General features: G+C 55.1%; 7 protein-coding genes across 7 annotated transcripts; 4 read left to right on the forward strand and 3 right to left on the reverse strand.

Moving 5' to 3' along the window:
- Positions 1-143: 143 nt before the first annotated feature.
- Positions 144-1,247, forward strand: N657DRAFT_684824 (uncharacterized protein; the record flags this gene model as incomplete). Its single annotated transcript, XM_062796719.1, has 1 exon — positions 144-1,247. The coding sequence occupies one exon, from the start codon at positions 144-146 to the stop codon at positions 1,245-1,247; it is 1,104 nt and encodes a 367-aa protein (XP_062642713.1).
- A 129-nt stretch (positions 1,248-1,376) lies between these two features.
- Positions 1,377-2,747, reverse strand: N657DRAFT_627625 (lytic polysaccharide monooxygenase). Its single transcript, XM_062790822.1, has 2 exons — positions 2,001-2,747; positions 1,377-1,921 (listed from the first exon to the last, which is right to left on the reverse strand). Exons 1-2 carry the CDS (start codon positions 2,670-2,672, stop codon positions 1,817-1,819), a joined length of 777 nt encoding a protein of 258 aa, XP_062642714.1. The 5' UTR covers positions 2,673-2,747; the 3' UTR covers positions 1,377-1,816.
- Positions 2,748-7,545: 4,798 nt separating this feature from the next.
- On the forward strand, positions 7,546-10,988 carry N657DRAFT_684826 (potassium/sodium eff; the record flags this gene model as incomplete). Its single annotated transcript, XM_062796720.1, has 4 exons — positions 7,546-7,800; positions 7,859-8,124; positions 8,184-9,909; positions 9,969-10,988. 4 exons carry the CDS (start codon positions 7,546-7,548, stop codon positions 10,986-10,988), a joined length of 3,267 nt encoding a protein of 1,088 aa, XP_062642715.1.
- A 717-nt stretch (positions 10,989-11,705) lies between these two features.
- Positions 11,706-12,050, forward strand: N657DRAFT_650738 (uncharacterized protein). The gene has a single exon (XM_062794012.1). It carries the CDS (start codon positions 11,776-11,778, stop codon positions 11,944-11,946), a length of 171 nt encoding a protein of 56 aa, XP_062642716.1. The 5' UTR covers positions 11,706-11,775; the 3' UTR covers positions 11,947-12,050.
- A 2,258-nt stretch (positions 12,051-14,308) lies between these two features.
- N657DRAFT_711246 (uncharacterized protein) lies at positions 14,309-15,648 on the forward strand (the record flags this gene model as incomplete). The annotated part of the gene is made up of 3 exons (XM_062797436.1): positions 14,309-14,702; positions 14,772-14,835; positions 14,926-15,648. The coding sequence occupies 3 exons, from the start codon at positions 14,309-14,311 to the stop codon at positions 15,380-15,382; spliced, it is 915 nt and encodes a 304-aa protein (XP_062642717.1). The 3' UTR covers positions 15,383-15,648.
- A 40-nt stretch (positions 15,649-15,688) lies between these two features.
- On the reverse strand, positions 15,689-16,282 carry N657DRAFT_659308 (DUF1857-domain-containing protein; the record flags this gene model as incomplete). Its single annotated transcript, XM_062794969.1, has 2 exons — positions 15,689-15,763; positions 15,839-16,282. 2 exons carry the CDS (start codon positions 16,280-16,282, stop codon positions 15,689-15,691), a joined length of 519 nt encoding a protein of 172 aa, XP_062642718.1.
- Positions 16,283-17,047: 765 nt separating this feature from the next.
- On the reverse strand, positions 17,048-18,936 carry N657DRAFT_684829 (uncharacterized protein; the record flags this gene model as incomplete). The annotated part of the gene is made up of 8 exons (XM_062796721.1): positions 17,048-17,436; positions 17,542-17,609; positions 17,689-18,080; positions 18,161-18,228; positions 18,294-18,330; positions 18,390-18,568; positions 18,626-18,761; positions 18,814-18,936. 8 exons carry the CDS (start codon positions 18,934-18,936, stop codon positions 17,048-17,050), a joined length of 1,392 nt encoding a protein of 463 aa, XP_062642719.1.
- Between the last annotated feature and the right edge of the window lie 927 nt (positions 18,937-19,863).

Below are 19,863 nucleotides of genomic sequence, written 5' to 3' on the forward strand. Positions count from 1 at the left end.
TTGTGATTAAGGCAAATCCCCATGATGTACCTTGTGCAGATCACTGCAGCTTGGGTATATGAACACCTCGAGGTCATGCTGGAAGTCCCATTTCTCTCCTCACCCACACATCGTCTCAACTCGACACCGCGAAGAAAAATGCAATGGAGTCTCACCCAAGATTCCCCAATTTTATCAACTTGCCGGCAGAAGTCCGGAGAGATATCTGGGAGCGTGCCGCACACGATATCGTGGCAGTACCCTCAGTTCATTTTGTGAAAGTATTGAAAGGCCAGCTTAATTACCTTCACGAGGAGGAGCTGGTCATGCGCGCAATGCAGGAAGTTCGGGAGGCTGCAGGCCCTGGCTGGGACCAGCTCCCTGTGGACATCCAGCGAACGTTGGAGGACGACGCCCGCGTGCGTGCAGCCCGCAGCTACCGTGCTGGTTTGGTCGATCTCATGCCGGTCAATGGCCTCATGGGCCTGGCAGTCTACGGGTACAGGCCACACATGCAGTTCCACTTTCTGGCTGCGGTCTGCCCCGAGGCTGCTGATGCCACTGTCAAGCCTGGTGCCGACCTCATCGCGCCCCAAGTGCCGCCAGAGACCGTCATTTGCTTTGTTGATCTGGAGACTGAGGTAAACCATAGTTGGCCTGTGTTTGCAACCCGTCATCCAGACAGAAGGCTGGCTCAGGAGGACTCGGGGGTGAGGTACAAAGGCCAGGCACTAGTCTTGCCTTGCACGTTAGATTTCATGAACTTTACGCCCGACTTCTTCAGCCAGACCTCATCTGCCAGCTCCGCGCCCTGGTCCCCAACGCTACACGAGGCCTGTCCAGAGCTAGCAGGGCTCAGAAAGGTGGCGTTTGTGTATCGCGACACCGCTTGGACTGACGCTGACTTGCTTGGGACCCAGCATCTCGTCTCATACCGACATCGGCTGGGACTCAATGCCCTTTGGCCTGAGAATCTCCCCAGCCTGAGGGAGATCTTCTTGATCGATTCTTGTATCACGCTCAAAGCTGACAAAGATCAAGGCATATCGATGTCGTCGTGGACGTCAAAGTACTTGGGGCGTGGTGCTGCCTTTTATGAGGTGAGTCTTGAGGACACTTGGCTCTGGAATATGACGACCCCCGATGGCCGCCTGATGCCTGTTTTTGAGGAAGCAATGAATCTCCAAAAGGAGTATGGCTCCGAGTCGCTGATCACGGTCAAGGTGCTCGCTTGCGTCCCGGAGTGGGTGGTCACTAGTCAAGGGTGAGAGGAAAAATGAGACAGATGTAGGCGAACAAAGCGAAGGACATGATCATTGTACAGGGATCAGCATTTGTTGTGCAACAGGACATAAGGGACTTAGTTTGATGTCAATGAATGCTGGTATGTTCAAACAATGGAATTGAACACCCGTGATAACGTTTATGTAATGTTCTCTGGCTCCGTGGAATCGAGCTTGTAATTTACAAGTATCTCTCAGTTGAACAGACACAGTCTCCCAAAACCGACTTAACTAATTACCGGGTATTGATTAAACCCTTATCCCTCGCGCTGTTATTGTTTTCCAAATCATCACTAAGGCAGGTTCCTAGGTAGCTGTATGAGTACACGGACTGGAGCCATCATCCACGCCATCACATGTAAGCTGTTCCCAAAACATGAGGACTGCAAGGTACTAATCGAATTTATGTGCAACCAGCGGCAACGTACTTCATAGTAGAGCAGTTTCGTCTGGGAGTCTGGACGATATACAAGAAGTTAAAGCGTTGGTCAGCCCGACATGCTAGCTCCTCTCATGCGCATCCCTTAAGATGGTCCAGCAAGACACGGCCGTACCTAGGCAGTGAACTCCGTGGCCCTCTTCGCGCTGGCCGCGCCCGTCCACACCGGGGGACCAGGAACCTTGTACGTCTGAGGGATGCTGTGGTCGTTGATAGGGACCTGAGAAGGGGGGTATTAGATATGTGTGACAATGGAGGAGGACAAAGATACCTGGTAACAAAAGAAAAACATAACTTACCCGGATGTTGGAGTCGCTATCCTTGCAGTAACCCGGGATAGCAGCCTTGTACGATGAGTCGGGCTGCAGCGTGCCGGACCCAGTAACCTTGATTTGGGCGCACTCGGGGTAGAACTGGGGCGCGTTGGCCTGGTGCAGGGCGATGAGCTCGTGGCGGATGAGGTAGTTGCCGGGAGCGAGGCCCTGCGGGATCGTGCTGGTCCACTGCTTGTTGCCACCGACGAGCGTCGAGATGGGCCAGCCCGAGGGCCGCTCCGTGTCGAGGAACACCGTCCTGCCGTCGCCGTTGAAGCCGGCCTCGTCGATCTTGAACCACCCGGCGCCGGAGCCGTCGCACGAGCTAAAGTCACCGGGGCACTTGTACAGCCACACGAGGATAGGGCCCTGGCTGTGGGTCCATTGCTGCCACACGGCCGACACCGTCTGGCCCGGCGCTACCTCAGCGTACTGGGTCGCCGACGTGCCGCCGTTGCAGCGCAGCTGGGAGGCAGAGCAGGTCGTGATTGGGTTGTAGTTGGGCCACTGCCGCTGGATGACGTTCGGGGAGTTGGCCGGAGAGAAGCCCTGGTAGCCGGGGTAGTTCTTGCCGGCGATGATGTAGCTGGTGACGGCGCCGTGGGCGGCCGCGCCGGCGGCAAAGAGGCCGAGGCCAAACACGGACGAGGCAACCATGGTTGTCGACTTAAGGTTCGGCGATGATATGTGTTGGCTATCTTCTCGTACTCGAATTGCTCTCAGAGATGTGGGCGTTGGTAAACAATGAGGCAGGAAGACGGGTTCTACGAGTTGATGGGAGTCCGAGTCGTCTTAAGAGCACAACTCTACCGCCTGTAATGGCTGGCTATATCCGTATATTGCACGGCAGGCGCTCAAGAGTGTAACTTGCCCCAGATTCTGGTGTTACCTAGAGTGCTGCTTCCCGGTTTCCTTCCAAATCTGGCCGATCCATGGAACATCGTCGTCCGGCTAATATGCGCCCCAATGCGGCAGCCACCCGCACTTCCGCACATGACAAGCCTTTGGCGTGCCGTCACTGGTCGGAGGAGACTGCCGGGCCACCGACCAGGGTACCCATTTGAGACTTAATTGCAACCGCCGGCTGATTCCACGGAACGGCAGCCCGACTCAAAATGAAAGCGTGGAGCATTTCCCGCCTCGAGCATGACGTTATAGGGAGGACGACCGCTGATACCCAACCAGGAACGGCGAGCCGACGGACCATCAAGTGCCGAAAATCACCAAAGGCACCCACCCAACACGGCCGCAACTCGGTGGTTCTGGTAGTAAGCACGCAGTATGTCTGCTGAGGGGTGGTGAAAACCTTGTTTGATGCCAATGTCGACCATCGAAGGACTACTATCTTACTTAAATACCTTAACTTACAAATCGTGGGATGGACAGTGACGAAAACTAGTACAGTAGCTATGACTTATGGGATCAGATTAACCAACGTACAATACTTGGACATGATGAGTAGGTAAGTAAAAGGGAACCTTGAATTGGCGTTGGTGTCGGAGCACATGGAACAGTGGTATGGGGGGCAAGAACAAAACTAGCAAAGAAGTTAAAATCAGGGGTAAGCCAGGTAGGCATCGTACACTGAGAAGATGGACGACTCTTGCAAGATCTACGCTGGCAAGCATAACACAACGCCCCCCAGTCAAGAATGACCTCACTGAGGCTCGGGCCAAACCAGGTCAACCGGAAGCACAGGGTCGAGGTTTGTTGGCGCCATCAAGGCTACCACACCTGCTCGGTCTCCTCCCAAACCGGGTACGTGAATCCGACTGCAATGCTGCCTTGGGTGCCCCCACAACCTCGAGCACCACGGTATGGTCTAAGTCTATACTTTGTTGGGGACTGGAGTCCCGAAGTCGGCCCCTGAGTTCAGAAAATAGTGAAGGGATTGGGGGTGGTTGATAGACTTGGCATGTCGACTTGATACTAGGATACAGAATAATATCTACCTAAGTCGAGTTTGTAAGTGATGGCACCTCTGAAACGCAGTAAAAAGTCATAATATCGCTGCCCTTTCGAAGTCACAGAGTGGATGGGTCCAGTAATGGAATGTACGGAGGTTAGAGTTCATGTTCCTATGGATTCAATGCCTGTAGATCTCCTTGCGTGATACCACAGTAAAAGGCCGACGAGAACGTACGTACCGGAGCTAATTACCGCTGGCAATCATTTAACCTTGCCCTTAGGAGCTTGACCCGGACTGTGTTCCTCTTGATTGCGTGCTCTGCACTTGTGACTAAACGTCTCCGTATCTGGGCTCGTCGAGCGCGTCACTTCCATTCTGTCTCTCGAATACTCTCTAATACGCCCACTTACTCAATGTAACCCTTGGCCTGTTGACGGCCGGTGGTTGTTGGGGTACTAACATGTCTTGCAACAAAATTCCCCCAGCTTCTCCCGCGGCGGTTTGTCGCATGTTTTCCAGGGACTTCCAGAGCCTAAAAGCAACCCGGAATCTGGGAATCGCAGCGCACGATAGGTATCAGTTCTTTAGGAACGCCATGGGCTTACTCTCCGGTTCCGGCTTGGGCACCCAGCGTTTAAGCTCCGCGGGCAGCACAGTGCTTCCCAGAGCTGCTGTTCAGCTTGAAGTCCCTCCTTGCGCTTACCTCGACGGCTCGCGTCCCTACGGCAATCCTGTCCCTGGTGCATGTGATTGACCCATTCAGGGATAGGCTAGCTCAAGGCAACTTCTTCGACGCTAATGGTTGGTGGTCCTGTTGGAGGCGATATAGGTAAGGCATCTAGATTCTTCCAGCACCACGCCCAACAACGTGTAACGTGTTAAGTTCCTGCCAACATGCATCCTTCTTCCGCAATAGTTGTTTTTCTTTTCTTCTTTTTTTTTTCCTCTTGGGAAGGTGAGCTGTCTCGTCTCCCCTGGGGCCTCTGGATAACATGAGCTTAAGCTGTTCCCTCAGGGATTCCAAACCTGGGTATGACAAGGAAAGGCTGCTCCGCAACAACGTCTCGCAGCTCGATCTCGTTACTGGAACATGACATTCGAGCAAATGCCGGCCAAAAGTCGTGATACATCAGCTGCGGCGAGATGAGGCGCCTCGCGCGGTCGACGGGGAACTTTGGGCGGCGGCAGTTCCCAATCTAATTGCCCCTGTCTAAAGAGGCTGAGTCTCTGAAGCTGCCTGATGGGGTCATCCATGGGTGATCTGAATGTTGAAGGTAGTAGAGGGTGGGGCAACCTGCGTTTTTGACGTTACTCTCAGTTGTAATGGTGAGGCAAGTCTCAACTCGATTTGTTCGGGTTCTCGTGATCGGAATGCCGTTTGACAACATGTCCAAAGAACCTCTCAGGGTGCGGGCCAGGCATTGTATCTCATATAAGTTAAGGCGTCCTTTGCCCTGTGCGTGGATTCTTCTCTCTCAGCTCCACCCATTCCACCGCCGTCGGAGGGAGTCGAAGCGACCCCGACCTCTTTCAAAGTAGGCTGGTTTCATTGAACTGACAATGGGTAGCACAGCAATTTGGCCCACCCTTTCCCACCCCCTCTGGCCGAGAGACATGACCTGGGCAACCGAGTCGAGTACCAGGGCCAGGAAGGCTAAGTTCCCGTCATCAGGGTCAACCCCGATGATACCCAGAGAATGCGACTGGGCTTGTCCCGCACACTCACAGATGCCTGGCCGGCAGAGGGTCAAGGGTTTTGTTGCTTCAAGTTGTTGCACCATGCATCCGGCACTCGCAACTGAGAAGGCGCCAAGACCGCGTGCTTCGGAGATTTCCTTGACCAAGCCAATGGCGTTTTGATCTCACTTGTGATACAGTGAGGTCCGGCCTGTCCTGGTGCACCAGACACCAGGTGCCTTGGGTCAGATACCCCACAAACGTTTCATGGGCGTGAAGGACCAGGAGCCAGGAAGACAGCGTCGATCGCAATCCGTCCACCGTCGTCGAGATCGAGCCCCTGACCGATTCGCCGTTCAGGGAAAGTGATTTTTCCGTTGGCAACCGGGTGCTGTGGGGGATCATGTCGACCAGGCGCGGCTAGGCATGCCGGCCGGCTTGGCTGAGGCGTTTTGGTGGGGTTCCGAGAAGCCCTTGAGAATTCTGTGTGCAGGGCTGGCCCAATCAGGAATTCAGGCACGCGAGGCGGTGTGAAGTCAAGCACAACTGCCAAGCACCGCCGCGGAAGCTGGCCAAGAAACATGTTTGAACGTTGATCGAAACGTCAGGTGAAACGCTAATAAGTTCTGAACCGTCATGACATGAAACCGCTCGGACGTGGGGGGGAAGGGGGAAGGAGTCATACTTCATCGTACTTGGCTCGAATTGCTGTGGGAGCACGTCTGGGCGATGCCGGCAGTCGTGAACACACAGTGACTTCAGCTTGGAGACCAGAGCGTCGCACTGAACAATATCACGTGCCGCCAATTCTGCAATGCCACCTGTTGCTGCTTGCATCTGCATGGGGTTCTTTGGGAGTGTTCTGGTTCCTGTGGAAAGAACCAATCCCTAGCCCTGCGAGATTCCGGCTACTTGGCATCCGAAAGTCTCGTGATGGAAGTTGTACGCCTGTACACTAGAGCAGAGAGACACAACCTGATGACGGCGCCAATTGATGGCGTTCTCAAATGGACATCGGCGCTGGGCGCACGTGGGGGAGGCTTCAATCGGTATGCCAAGTTTGGCCAGCAAAAATCGAGCAAATGTTGCTGCTAGATAGTGCACTAACAGGAAGCAGTACTGTTTTTGCACAATCTCTAATACAACCGTAATTGCAATTATACGACCAAAATCCGCAGTCCGTCGGCTCAGCGGCTAGTATGACGTCCCCGCTCAACCGTGGGGCAGCTTTGGACTTGGCAGGGTCTTGGCAAAGCCTTGGCAGAAAAGCCTGACGCAAACACTTCGGACATGGCCAATGCATTAACATGCCCCGCGATACAACATGACGACATGGTCATCCCCGCCGATACACAAGCATCATTTTCAAAACCACCAGAACGGCACCCTGATGTACGTGCATATGAATCCAACACCACCTCAGGCAGCAGTATGCCAAGCCTGCCAAAGGCAGGAAAGAGAGAAAGTGGCAAACGACGATTCTGCGACAAAAAGCGACACCGAGGATCCAGCATGCCAAGCTCGCCCAGACGCCAAGGGCTGCACATCCAGGTTGACCTGCCCATCACAGGTAAACCAGAGGCTCGATTGACCACAGTGGCTGTCTAGCCTCCCGAGGGGCGGATTCATCCCTGGCAAGCCAAGAAGCGTTGATGGGGAAGATTTAGCGGGTCAATCGCATTGGCGTTTTCTTGCAGGAGTTGGGAGGCTGTATTTGACTGCCGGTTTCCCCCACGACTACAAGCTTCGACTTGGAAGCACATTCACCCTCAGGCATCTGTTTTCTTCACGACAGCTTCCTTATCAGGAAATTTGCTGTTGTTGGGTGACTCTGTGTCACACTCTTGTTAAGGCGCTACCATCACAGTCACACCGTCCCTCCATCGCACCGGACCAACGCAAGCCGAACTTGTGCATACAGCCTGCTGTAAATCAGCCCGCGCAATGGCCAAGAGCGGGTCGAAGGAGCCTTCGGGCGGCCATGTCTCGGGCCAGTCCAACCGCCCCTTGAGCCGCCCGGCCCACGCCCTAACGCACGAACAGCTCGCCGCCGAGCTTGATGCCGACATCCTGTCCGGCCTGACGGCTCACGAGGCCAAGACCCGGCTCGAGCAGTATGGACGTAACGACCTCGGCGAAGAAGAGGGCGTCCAGCCCTTCAAGATCATTGTGGCCCAAATCGCCAACGCCATGACGCTGGTACCTGTTCCCATCCCAGCCCTCAGCTGGAAATCGAGATGCTGATGGTTGGACTTAGGTGCTAATCTTGGCTATGGCCGTCAGTTTCGGTATCAGGTCGTGGATTGAAGGCGGCGTCGTTGCCATCGTCATCCTGCTCAACATCGTTGTCGGTTTCTTCCAGGAGTACTCGGCCGAGAAGACCATGGACTCCTTGCGCTCGCTCAGCTCGCCTACCGCCACGGTAGTCCGCGGCGGTGAAGCCATGGTCGTGCCTTCTGGCGAGGTTGTGCCTGGCGATCTGATCGAGGTCAAGATGGGTGACACCATCCCCGCCGACATCAGGTGTGTAGCCATCCGCTCGATTTCGCGCTAACTCTGTCTGATAACCACTTTCTTCACAGGCTGGTTGAGGCTAAGAACTTTGAGACCGACGAGGCTTTGCTCACTGGTGAATCCCTGCCTGTCCGTAAGCGGGAGACTGCTACTTTCGACGACAACACCGGCCCCGGCGACCGGCTCAATGTCGCCTACAGCAGCTCGACTGTCACCAAAGGCCGCGCCAAAGGTATTGTCTTTGCTACCGGTACCTTCACCGAGATTGGTGCCATTGCCTCGGCTCTCAACCAAAAGGAACGCCGCGTTCGCCCCGTCAAGCGGAAGCCCAACGGCAAGGCCGGGCCCCATCGCTACCTGGAAGCTTACACCCTCACCCTTGGCGATGCCATTGGTCGGTTTCTAGGCGTCAGCGTCGGCACTCCTCTGCAACGGAAGCTCAGCAAACTGGCCATGCTTCTGTTCGGTATCGCCATTGTCTGCGCCATCATCGTTCTGGGCGCCAACAAGTTCAATACCCGGCAGGAAGTCATTATCTACGCTGTCGCCACCGGTCTCTCCATGATACCCGCATCTCTGGTCGTCGTCCTGACGATTACCATGGCCGCCGGCACCAAGCGCATGGTGCAGCGCAACGTCATCGTCCGCAACCTTAAGAGTCTCGAAGCCCTCGGCGCCGTCACCGACATCTGCAGCGACAAGACCGGCACCCTCACCCAGGGAAAGATGGTCGCGCGTGGTGCTTGGGTCCCCGGTCTCGGCACATACACGGTCGAACTCACGTCGGGCGAACCGTTTAACCCGACTAAGGGCGACATCCGCTTCGACGCTCGCGAGCCACACCAGATCAACTTCCGCCCCCGGTCCGACAAGGAGGAGAAGGAGACGGCCGAGAAGGGCTCCATTGCCTCCCCTTCCGATCTCCTCGCCAGCAGCAAGACTCGCCTGCAGGAATTCCTCACCGTCGCCTCGCTGGCCAATGTCGCGACCGTCTTCGAGAAGGAAGGTGAGTGGTTCGCCCGCGGCGACCCGACCGAGATCGCCATCCAGGTGTTTGCCAGCCGCTTCGGAAAGAACAGGTTGACTCTCGTGAGTGAGGACAACAACAACAAGCCCGAGTGGAAGGAGGTTGCCGAGTTTCCGTTCGACAGCGACGTGAAGCGGATGAGCGTCATCATGAAGCGCAATACTACCGACGAGCAATTTGCGTTCACCAAGGGCGCTGTCGAGAGGGTTATTCGGGTGTGCACCAAGTACTGGACGGCCGATGTGCCTGCCGGCGAGACGGGCGAGGTCGACATGACGGAGGACTTCCGAAACCATATTTTGTCCAATATGGAGGTGTTTGCCGGCCTTGGCCTCCGCGTGCTGGCGCTCGCGAGCAGAAAGCTAGATGTTGGCTCGGCTGCGAGCGAGGATACTGACCGTAACGAGATCGAAAAGGACCTTACCTTCCTAGGCCTGATTGGCCTGTACGACCCGCCGCGTGCCGAATCGGCTCCGGCCGTGCGCGAGTGCCATGAGGCCGGCATCTCGGTGCACATGCTTACTGGCGACCACCCGGAGACGGCCAAGGCTATTGCCATCGAAGTCGGCATCCTGCCCAAGCGGATGGACAAGGTCAGCGCCGACATGGCCAAAGCCATGGTCATGACGGCTGGCGAGTTCGATGCGCTTGATGATACCCAAATCGATAATCTCCCGGTTCTTCCGCTGGTCATTGCGCGGTGTGCTCCGAGCACCAAGGTGCGCATGATTGACGCCCTCCACCGCCGCAAGAAATTTGTCGCCATGGTATGTGTCCCGTCCCCCGTCCCCGATCTACTCATCCCAAGAAACTGACATCCCTCCAGACCGGCGACGGTGTAAATGACTCTCCGTCGCTCAAGCGCGCAGACGTGGGCATCGCCATGGGCCAAGCCGGTTCCGACGTGGCTAAAGACGCCTCAGACATTGTCCTCACAGACGACAACTTCGCGTCCATCGTCGCCGCCATCGAAGAAGGCCGGCGCATCTTCGACAACATCCAAAAGTTCGTCTTGCACGTCCTGGCCGAGAACATTGCCCAGGCCGGTACGCTGCTCATCGGCCTGGCCTTCAAGGACGCCACCTCGCTATCCGTCTTCCCGCTCGCCCCCGTCGAGATCGTCTGGATCATCATGGTCACCTCGGGCCTGCCAGACATGGGTCTCGGCTTTGAGCGTGCCGTTCCCGACATCATGCGCCGCCCGCCGCAGTCGCTCAAGACGGGCATCTTCACCATGGAATTCCTCGTTGACATGGTCGTTTATGGCTTGTGGATTGCCGCGCTGTGCCTGGCCAGCTTCGTCCTGCGCGTCTATGCCTGGGGCAGCGGCAACCTGGGCTCCAACTGCAACGAGTCGTACAGCGAGTCGTGCGAGACGGTGTTCCGCGCCCGCGCTACCACGTTCGCCTGCCTGACGTGGTTCGCGCTGTTCCTGGCCTGGGAGCTGGTCGATATGCGCCGGTCCTTCTTCCGCATGCAGCCCGGCAGCAAGAAGTATTTTACCCAGTGGTTCTACGATGTCTGGCGCAACAAGTTTTTGTTCTGGGCCATTGTCTTTGGCTTCGCCACGCTGTTCCCCACGCTGTATATCCCCGTCATCAACCATGCTGTGTTCAAGCACACGGGCATCAGCTGGGAGTGGGGCATCGTGTTCATCGCCGCAGGCTTGTTCTTTGCCGGCGTCGAGGCGTGGAAGTGGGGGAAGAGGGTTTATTTCCGCAAGAAGGCGCGCAAGACGACTGGCCGGCTGTGGAAGGATATGGATATTGAGGAGCGGGTGTTTGGTGAGTACATGAGCGGCTATGAGAGCTCCGAGGGCATGGTTGCCGCCAACGGACGGGATTGACTAAGAAGGGGCGGGAAGCCCCGGAAGACCAAGGCTGGTGTTGTGGTGGTTGATGATGTGGAGGTCGTCGCTGCAATCAGCGAAGGGGAGAAAGCGCTGGCGGACCCAGTGGTGAGTGCCTGGGATTTGGAGAAGGGAGTTTCCGTTGTCTCCGCTCCGTATGGCTGCGAGAAGGAATGGCCATGGGCCACTTGGTATGAGAAAAAGGTGGAAGAGGTTTGCTATCACTGCGAGCCTCGGTTTGGCTGTCGAGATCATGAAGTAGATTCTATAGCAACTCAAGTAGAACGGCAATTCAACATGCTAATTTCGACCACTGAGGCCCCGCTCTACTGGAGTACAACTTCTCCATCACCCCCGGCTTTGTTTTCAAGCTATACGTATAAGCATAATTCGCCTAGTTAGGCAAACGCCAATAGCCTTGAAGGTACCCGTTAGAAAACTCGACGTTCGACCTTTGACGATAAGACCATACACGATAGCGAAGAAATGAAATCTCCGCTTCCTTCTTGCGCCATGGCACCAGAGGCAGAAGGACAATGGGTCAACACCCTTAAATAAAAGAAGAACGAGGAGCACCCCGACAAAAATTGGAAATAAGTTATAGTTCAGACAACTAGAGCTAATCAACCCGTTAGTGTGTTGTAAGTTGTGGGTTGTAAACCTTTATACTCGCCTGATGTACCGTCGCTAGCCTAGGCCGATGAGCAGGACTGATGTTGGGCAGCCAACAGTTACATGCTCAAGTAAGCTTAGATCAACCAAATGGTATTGAACAGATTGAGGTATGAAACGAAGCTTGAATTGGAGTCACGATTCCAGAGTGACCACACAAATGAAGGATCAAGATAGTGGGTTAGGGTGCCTCAGAATGCCCCTTTCTTGTTGGAACAGAAAATTGTGCTCTCTAATCCTCCCAGGGGAAATTACCCCCTTATATAGAGACATTGTGCCATGATATGACGCTATGTCAGGAACTGTGTCATTGTGATGGATCTGTGCTGACTGAGAGTCTCGCATTGAACATCAGTGCTCAGTCCGTGAATCTTGGTGCCAAGGAACCCACTCAGTTCAACAACTGAGTCTCACGTCAGAACAAGGGATCGGCATCCAAATTCCTTCTAAAGAACATCCCATACCTTACATAGACTTAGTTGTCTCTAGCCCTTTGCTGGGCACCCAGTACGTTGGCCCAGTGGCGAGTGAAATCAAAATGGCCTTGATGTTGCATGGCCGCGTTCAGATAGTTCACCCGGCCGCTAGATTCGGTATGTGACCTAATGTCAAGAAAACTATGACTACCTGGCGGGAAATCAAGGTGAAACTTGCAAAGATCTTGAAAATTCCAGGGGGTAAGAGCAGCGGGGTTTCTGTATATCAACCGAGGAGCACGGAAGCTCGGGTTCACTCTCGTTCTTTACCTGCTTATCGATAATGTCTGTGCGCCCATAGTATTACTCAAGGTGTGCGCGTGCAAGATGTGGATGTATGTTTCCTGGCTCATCTCACATATAGCACATTGGCACCGAGTGCCTGAAGTTTTGTGATGACGGGTTCCCTCAGATGCACCAGCAGTTATAACGTGGACACAGCTCTTCCTACCCTCGACATTGGTGTCAAGGCCCTCGCAACAGCCAGGGAATCCGTGATGAAGTAGTCTTTTGCAGGCCTCGACGAAGAGACGAAGCGGAAACTGGTGGGCGTGGCTCTTGAGCACCTCATCGTAGCGGCGAGGTCATTTATTCCGTTATAACCCTCTGTCCATTGGCGCCTACGCACTAAGCAGTCAAACATAAATCAGAGTTGGGGGGAACGAAAAGGCAACGTACCGTTTGTGAATCGTTCCAGCATATCAGCTACGCTCAAGACGATAACTCCCTCCTTCGGGGTCGCCTGATGAAACGACAAGAGCGGCTCGTTGGCCGCCGCGGCGTCACATGATCTTACCGTACTGCTGCATTGTGCTTGCAACATAGAAAGAGATTCAAGAAGCAACGGCAGGAGGACGCGGGGAGGGAGCGGTATGTATATTTCCAGTCGAGTTCCCATCCGCTGCCCGTTCCTCCGATCTCTATATCCCATCTACAGCTGTCATCATTTTTATAAGGCATCAATCAAATCATTAATACGCCTGGATCTTTATATGCACTGGTGGCGTAAGTCATCCCGCATCAGTGCCATCTCCATCAGGCTCCTGGTTCCTCGCACATTCAAGCCTTCACTCCTTCATGCAGCGTTCGATCCAGCTCAACTAATCATCTGCCTCATTCATCCCCTTTGAAGTACCCCTTACTGATCAACCTCCGTGTTCAACAGGCTGAACCTCTCGATCGAGCCTCCCAGGCCGATCCAGCCGCGACCCCAACCCACGGCGGCACCCCACGAGCCACCAGCCAGCCCCCGTCGACATCTGACGCCGGCCCGTCCCGGGATTAACCCCAACTCCAAGAACAAGTAAGAAACGCATCAGACACTTGGGGTTCTCATCTCCACGCCGGTGAGCTAACAAGTGCCCTCTGTCAGCCGATGCCGGGTACCAAGCACGAAGACTCGAAGGAGCGGGGAAGCCGGGACATGTCGGTAGCAGCGTTGGCGAGGGCTGGTTAGCCTGGCGTGTGGGCCTTGGTGCCGTGTGCAGTGGAATCGGTGCATTTGACACTGGAAGTCAGCCTAGCAGGCTGGGTGATCGCGATGGAGAACGCTGTAGTAGGTACAGCGTGTCATATTACTTTATATTATACTGAGAAGAGAATCGATAACTTAGCGTAACACACAAAGCCTTTTCCTTTTCCGTGATTCACGGCACATGTGCAATATGCTCAAGGCGGTGGGCGTCAATGACCTCCTCTTCGACTTCATGGATCCGTCCCCCGTTGCCTTCTCCTACATCTGCGATCCTTTATCGACAGGTTTGCTAACGGCAGTTTGAAAGGCCTGGTTGTGCTTAATGGGCTCCAGGTCATGCCCACCAGCACAAAGGGAACAGAGGTGAGATGATACAGGGCCAAGGTATTATGATGCCACTGCGAATTTTACACCTTTCGGTCAGGAGCCCTCCTCAACCCGTGTGACTTGGATTCGCACAAAGAACACCAAGTCCACAAGCGTTCATCCCAATGCCAGCAGAGGAGTCACCACTTTGTATCGACTGAGGATATAAGCAGCATGGCAACTCACTTCTCGTTTGTTCCACTTGGCCCCTTCCCTACCACACCGCCCAACTATCAGCACTATCGACCTCGGTGGTCTAGTACTCACACCTCGTATTCTCAGGGCACCGTTCTTTTCACTCAGAGAAGTGCTTTTCTTCATGCTTAGAAATGTCACGTCTCCGGATCGTCGACAAAGCTCTCAGGCTGCTCATTCTTCTCACAGGATGCAGTCCTATGGCCGTTTTCGCCAACAGAGACCGCATGGACGCATGCGGGCTTAGCATGCAGAGCTCAGACTTTCCAGATATTGACAGTTTTTCGTCGATCGAGGCAACGTTCACGATCCCAGATGTAGCCCCAGGTGGGAAGGAATCGGAACCCGAGGCACCTTACGTCCTTGCCGGCGTGGCTCTTTGCTGCGACAATGACTGCTCGACTCGTCTCTTTGCTGGCCTCTGGGCTTACGATGGAAAGGGAGCGCGTCAAGGATACACAGCAGAACCGGTTTTCCAGCTTAGTCCCCAGTTTAGCTGGGCCCCTCTATCGAATGCCTATCACTTTGGTATGTCAACCACTCGGTCGTGCTAGTTCAGGCGGTAATACCTGACTGATTCCTTTGCCATGAATTTAGGCCTCAACTCCTCAGACATTTTTCGGACGCGAATCGAAGTGCTCTCGCCCACTCGCGCACAACTGTAAGTCCAGTCCTACTTTGAATGTCACGCCACGGCTCTGCAAACCACGATTTCCTAGAACCTCATGCTGACCAGTAACATCCGGGCAAGAACATTCGCCAAATTTGAGAGCTCCAAGTCGAACCTCACAGTGACCGTCGACGTAAGCATAGACGAGGAGAAGGGTTGGCCGATTCTAAGCACCACCAGCCGCGGAAACGGAGCAGAAGACCGGCACAAATTTGATGCCAAAGACAATGGTTCTTCCAGAACGCCCAAGCTGTGCGGCGATTCTGCATGGTGGTTTCTCTCCGACAACTTCGACCCTGGTCAGAATATCGAGCGACCCGGGGCTCTTAGGCGGTTCTCCCCAGTTTTGGTTGGAAACCATCAATTGCAGACCACAGATGGCAAGTCATTTCCAGCAGACTTGGGGCTGAGTGGGCAGCCACGGTTTTGGAACATGGTGCGGACCTCCAACGGCCAGAACAGAACGCTGTGCGTGGCCAGGATGCTTGCTGACAGCGGCATGACCCTGCTGCACTCGCCCCATGATTGGGGGGTTTAGGATTCGGAGTAACGGTCACTCGAGAACCGGGGGGTGGATTCAGAAGATACATGCTCACGGATGGCGATGAGCACTGACTCCAGACTTTGGACAATAGAGCTTGTCACCTCTGCTTGGTTAGGTGCCTGAATACCACTATTTACCTCATTCTCGGTGCTGCAACCCGCAAAAGTCGGCACACTTGACATCGAGAGTGTCAGGAACTCCCTGTTTCTGACTCCAGTCTCCGGTCGTGCATGTCCTCGTAGCCCAGGCCCAGCCCATAAAAAGTCATGCATTATTAGCGTTCAACTCACTCCCGCCTTCTCAATCCATCTTCATCTCCCCGCCAAAAATCTTCCTAATAGTCTGAATGCTGCCCTCAACAGCAACCTTGGCAATCTATTCCCCGCGCAAGCCTCATCAGCCATACCCCTCACCAACAGAAAGCCGAGCCAACATGACCGAGTAACTCACCTGCCGATACTTGTCCTCCAACCGCCTATGCTCCTCACTCCCCTCCTCGACCGCATCCGCCCTCCACTGAAACACATACGTCATCATCACCTCCTCATGTTCCCCAAACGTGACATAGTTCCCGATCGTGGTCCCGTCATCCTGCAGGAAATCAATCCGGCACGGCGGATACAACTTGCACACCTCCCTGACGGGCTCTCCGTTGCCGGGTCCGCTGCCGGGCTTGAAGATGACCAGGCGCGTGATAGTGGCTGCCGCGCCGTCGGTGTTTTTCATGTCGGAGGAGGTTTCGGAAACGACGGTGCAGCCTGTGATGAGCGGTACGAAGCGCTCGGGTCGGCGGACTTTGTACTGCAGGCCGGTCCAGACTTGGGAGGGGGTGAGGACGGGGGAGGCGCCCGGCGGGTTGACCGGGGCGGTGTAGCCTAGGTTGATGACGACCATGGTGACCGGGCTCGGCGAGGTCACATGAGTTGTTCGGAGTTGCTAGGTGGTGACAGAAAAGTTGGTGGATGATACGAATTGGGGGGAGTGGATGAGTTCGACCCCGCGACGGAGCGCAAGCCCGGACCTCCCCACCCACGGACCGGCTTGCTCGGGCCATCAACCGTTCGTTGGGACGGAACCTGGAAGGACTCAGGCAGATGCGGCCGCTGAATGGCGGAGGTGAACCTATCGGCGTGGTGTCATTGTCAGTGCCCTGCAGTTCAGTCGACACAAAGACAACACAGAAAATCGACGCAAACCCCGGCTGCCAAAAGGAAGCCATCATCATCTCGCCCTCCCTGCCTCATATGATCCAGTCCTGGTTACCTGATTGGTCAGCGAGTCTTATGACGGAAGTGAAGGAGAAGGGGAAAGTAGCCAAAAGAAGCAACAAGAAAACAAGAGAATGAAGAGAACGGAGAAGTACAGAAAACGAAGATCATAAGTAAGACAGCAAGGAAAAGGAAGATAAATAGAAGTTATAAAGACGAAGGAAAGAGGGGAAATGAATCAAAAAGAAAAAGAGGATAAATGAAGAAAGGAACAGGAACAGAAAGAAGAAAGATAAGAAGAAAAAGCACGAAAAGGGAGAAGTAACTAAACAAGCTAAAGAACAAGAAAGTGAAAGGTAAAGGTGGACGAAGAGTGGGAATGTCAATGCCGAGGTTTACGGTAAGAAACAATCGTAGGAGACTGCAGAAGTGGGCTCTGTTTCCATCCTCGTCATCTAGCTCTCCCCACATCCACCAGCCCCTTCACACTTTCAAAACTCCCACTCCCGCCATCATTCAAGTTCGACACCCCACTCCCGTACTTGACAACAACCGTATTCCCCATCTCCTGGGTCTTCCCTGCCCAGATCTCCCCTGCTTCGCCATCGGCACCGCTGTGGACTCCCACGTTCGGAGCATTGAAAGCTCCTAAACTCCTCCGCATCCCGCTCCTTGTAGCTCCTGTCGGGTTGGATACGGGACCGAGCTCGTACCGCCCCGACGTGCCGAGCACGCGGGGCAGCAGCCGGCGCAGCAGCAGGCGGAAGGAGGGCAGGCAGGGGCAGATGACGCCGACGTCGAGTTCGATGCCGGACCAGAGGCATACTTGGACTATGTCCTCTAGATTACGAAGGATTGGGTCAGTTCGAAGTAAAGAGAACGGAAACGGATAGAGACACAGGTGGAATGTCCCCAGGCGGTTGGGGGGACGGAGGGGTTTCGTACTGGTTGGGTTGACGGTGCGGGTGAACTCGTTGATGGTTTTGAGTCGGATCAAGCTGATGATCATGACACTATCAATTTGGTCAGCACCCATACTCCTCATTTTGACTGCAGGAGAAAAAAGGGAGGAATATTGGGGCAGGAACGCACGCAACACCAACGAAAAACATCATCCCTCCCATTAGCTTCTTCTTCCAGTGCAGGTCCAGCGCCAGCAGCTGCGAGAACGGCAACGCCAGCAGCCAAAGGTCATAGACGATGCCCGTCGCGGCGGCTACCCAGGCGAGGATGTTGGCATTCCCGCAATGCCCCTCATGTTCGCCCTCCCACGACGTCCAGAAATCCGACACGGGGTAACACTGGAAGATGACGGCGAACAGGAAGCTGACGTTGTAGACGACGTTGAAGATCATGGTGTATTGAACAACGCGGCCGAGCTTGCTGTTGTTCGTCGCTGGGAAGACGCGCATGTAGAAGAGGATGATCGAGGCGCGCACGAAGAAGCGCGTAATGGTGTAGAGCAGCATTTCCGCGTAGAAAATCTGCAGGGCACATGTCAGTGCTGTCGGGAGGTGGTTGAGGTGGTTGGTTGAGGGGATTGGTTGGGCTCCGCCAGTCTCACCCTGAGGACGCCGGTAATGTTGTCGAAAGGGACAAACCAGATGTCGAAAGACTGCCCAATGCTGATGGCTACAGGGAATCGGGTTAGTCATGGTCGTCGAGCAGTAGCAGAATGGCAGGCGGCAAGAGCGCACCTTTGATGTTGAAGCCAGTGAACGTCGCAGAGCCGATCTGGGAGTTGTGTCAGTCGAGAACGTGGTGAGATATGAGGGGACACAGGGAAATCATACGAATCCAAAGAAGTTGGCAAAGTCGTCCCACCAGAAGTAGGCGCGAGTGAGGACTCGTGCTGCAATCCGAAGTATCATGGCCAGGCCAGCAAGACCGAGAAAGACGGAGTACAGCGGGATAAGACTGCTGTCGCCCTCCACGGGGAGCCCGCACATGTGGGAGGTGAGGTTCTTGGCGGCTGTCTGAAATCAGTTTCTGGCCATTGGCGAAGCCGTCGCGTTCCAGGGGACCATACTAAGGGACTCTTTGACCGTGCAGCCCGAAGTGATGCAGGCGGTAGCCACATTGTTGAACTGGTCATCATTGCAAAGACAGGCGGCGTCGGCCAGGGAACAGGTCGACTGGCTCAGCGCCGTCACGAAGCAGGTTTGCTGGTGGATATGTCAGTTTGCTGGCCCATTCGAGGACGTTCGCAGCACGTACTGCGCAACTGGGGAGTACCGCGTATCCGTCCTCGACCGAGATCGAGCCGGCTGCTGCGGAGGCATGGCCCAGAGGAAACAGACACAAGCCAAGAATGGCGCATGTGTTCACTACGGATCGCATGTTATGTCACCATTCACGGTCGAAGCGATCGCAGCCTCGTTCGGCAGTCCGGCAGCCGAGCACTTGGGAGCAGGAAGAGGGCGGAGACCGAGACGACTTGTCACCGAGCCCTACGGGGCGGACGGTCGGGCACACCATGTATTTAGGCGGCCCGGTGCCAGTGGCGCCGCAGGATGGAGGCCGCAACCCGGCCCCAGGTTCCACGGCAATGGCACCATGTCAACATGGGAAAGAGACGAGGGGTCGACGGATCTCTGGTCGTTGGCGGAGCAGAGGGATGGCGAGCGGGATTGCGGCCTGCCTAAAGAGGGCATATGGGGTCACTGCTCACAATCTCGTTGCTTCAACGCGATCAGAGCCGGTCAAAGGGGTCATTGACGGGTGGAGCGTAAAGGGGCCGGTTTCACAAAGACGGTCGTTGACTGGCCGAGGCCCTGAGAACGGCTCCGCGGTTGAAGTTCCTGATGGAAAGCTCAGGGGTCAAAGTGGGTCGTCAGATGGAGCCACCAGGCAGGCATGTGAGGTCTTTCCGATACAAACACACGCAGCCGGTGATGGGGGACTTGTTTTAGAAAGGTGTCCGCGAGTGAGAGCCGGGCATCGTTGTTGATGCTACGCAATGACGAAGGAGTGTCGAGAACTTATTAGGAACGACACCTCGATGCAACCGCCGGCCCTGTTCAGTGACAGTTGTGTCGGCACAATGTTCGGCGCCGACTGCATATGTGGTGCAACTGTTCCGAGTTCCGAGTTGCGCCAACAAGGGTGCCCGCATGTCTTACAGCAGGCCTCCACCTTGGAATGTGAGGGGTTTGCTGACAGGAGAGCAAAGACGTCGTTGATCTCAAGGCCGAGTGCGGGGCAGAGAGAGGGAGATCGACATTATCCAGGAGTCTCATATCCCGTAGAAAAATCGATGAGTTATTA

Source organism: Parathielavia appendiculata (assembly GCF_033297405.1).
Source record: "Parathielavia appendiculata strain CBS 731.68 unplaced genomic scaffold N657scaffold_34, whole genome shotgun sequence".
NCBI classification, from domain to species: domain Eukaryota; kingdom Fungi; phylum Ascomycota; class Sordariomycetes; order Sordariales; family Chaetomiaceae; genus Parathielavia; species Parathielavia appendiculata.

What these genes read in the sequence shown, in the direction of transcription:
- N657DRAFT_627625 (XM_062790822.1), bottom strand. Translation starts at nt 2,672, where the DNA reads ATGGTTGCCTCGTCCGTGTTTGGCCTCGGCCTCTTTGCCGCCGGCGCG. An exon ending in ATAGCGACTCCAACATCCGG is followed by an intron (nt 1,922 to 2,000) that starts GTAAGTTATGTT and finishes CCCCCTTCTCAG; the next exon opens with GTCCCTATCAACGACCACAG.
- N657DRAFT_650738 (XM_062794012.1), top strand. Translation starts at nt 11,776, where the DNA reads ATGAAACGAAGCTTGAATTGGAGTCACGATTCCAGAGTGACCACACAA.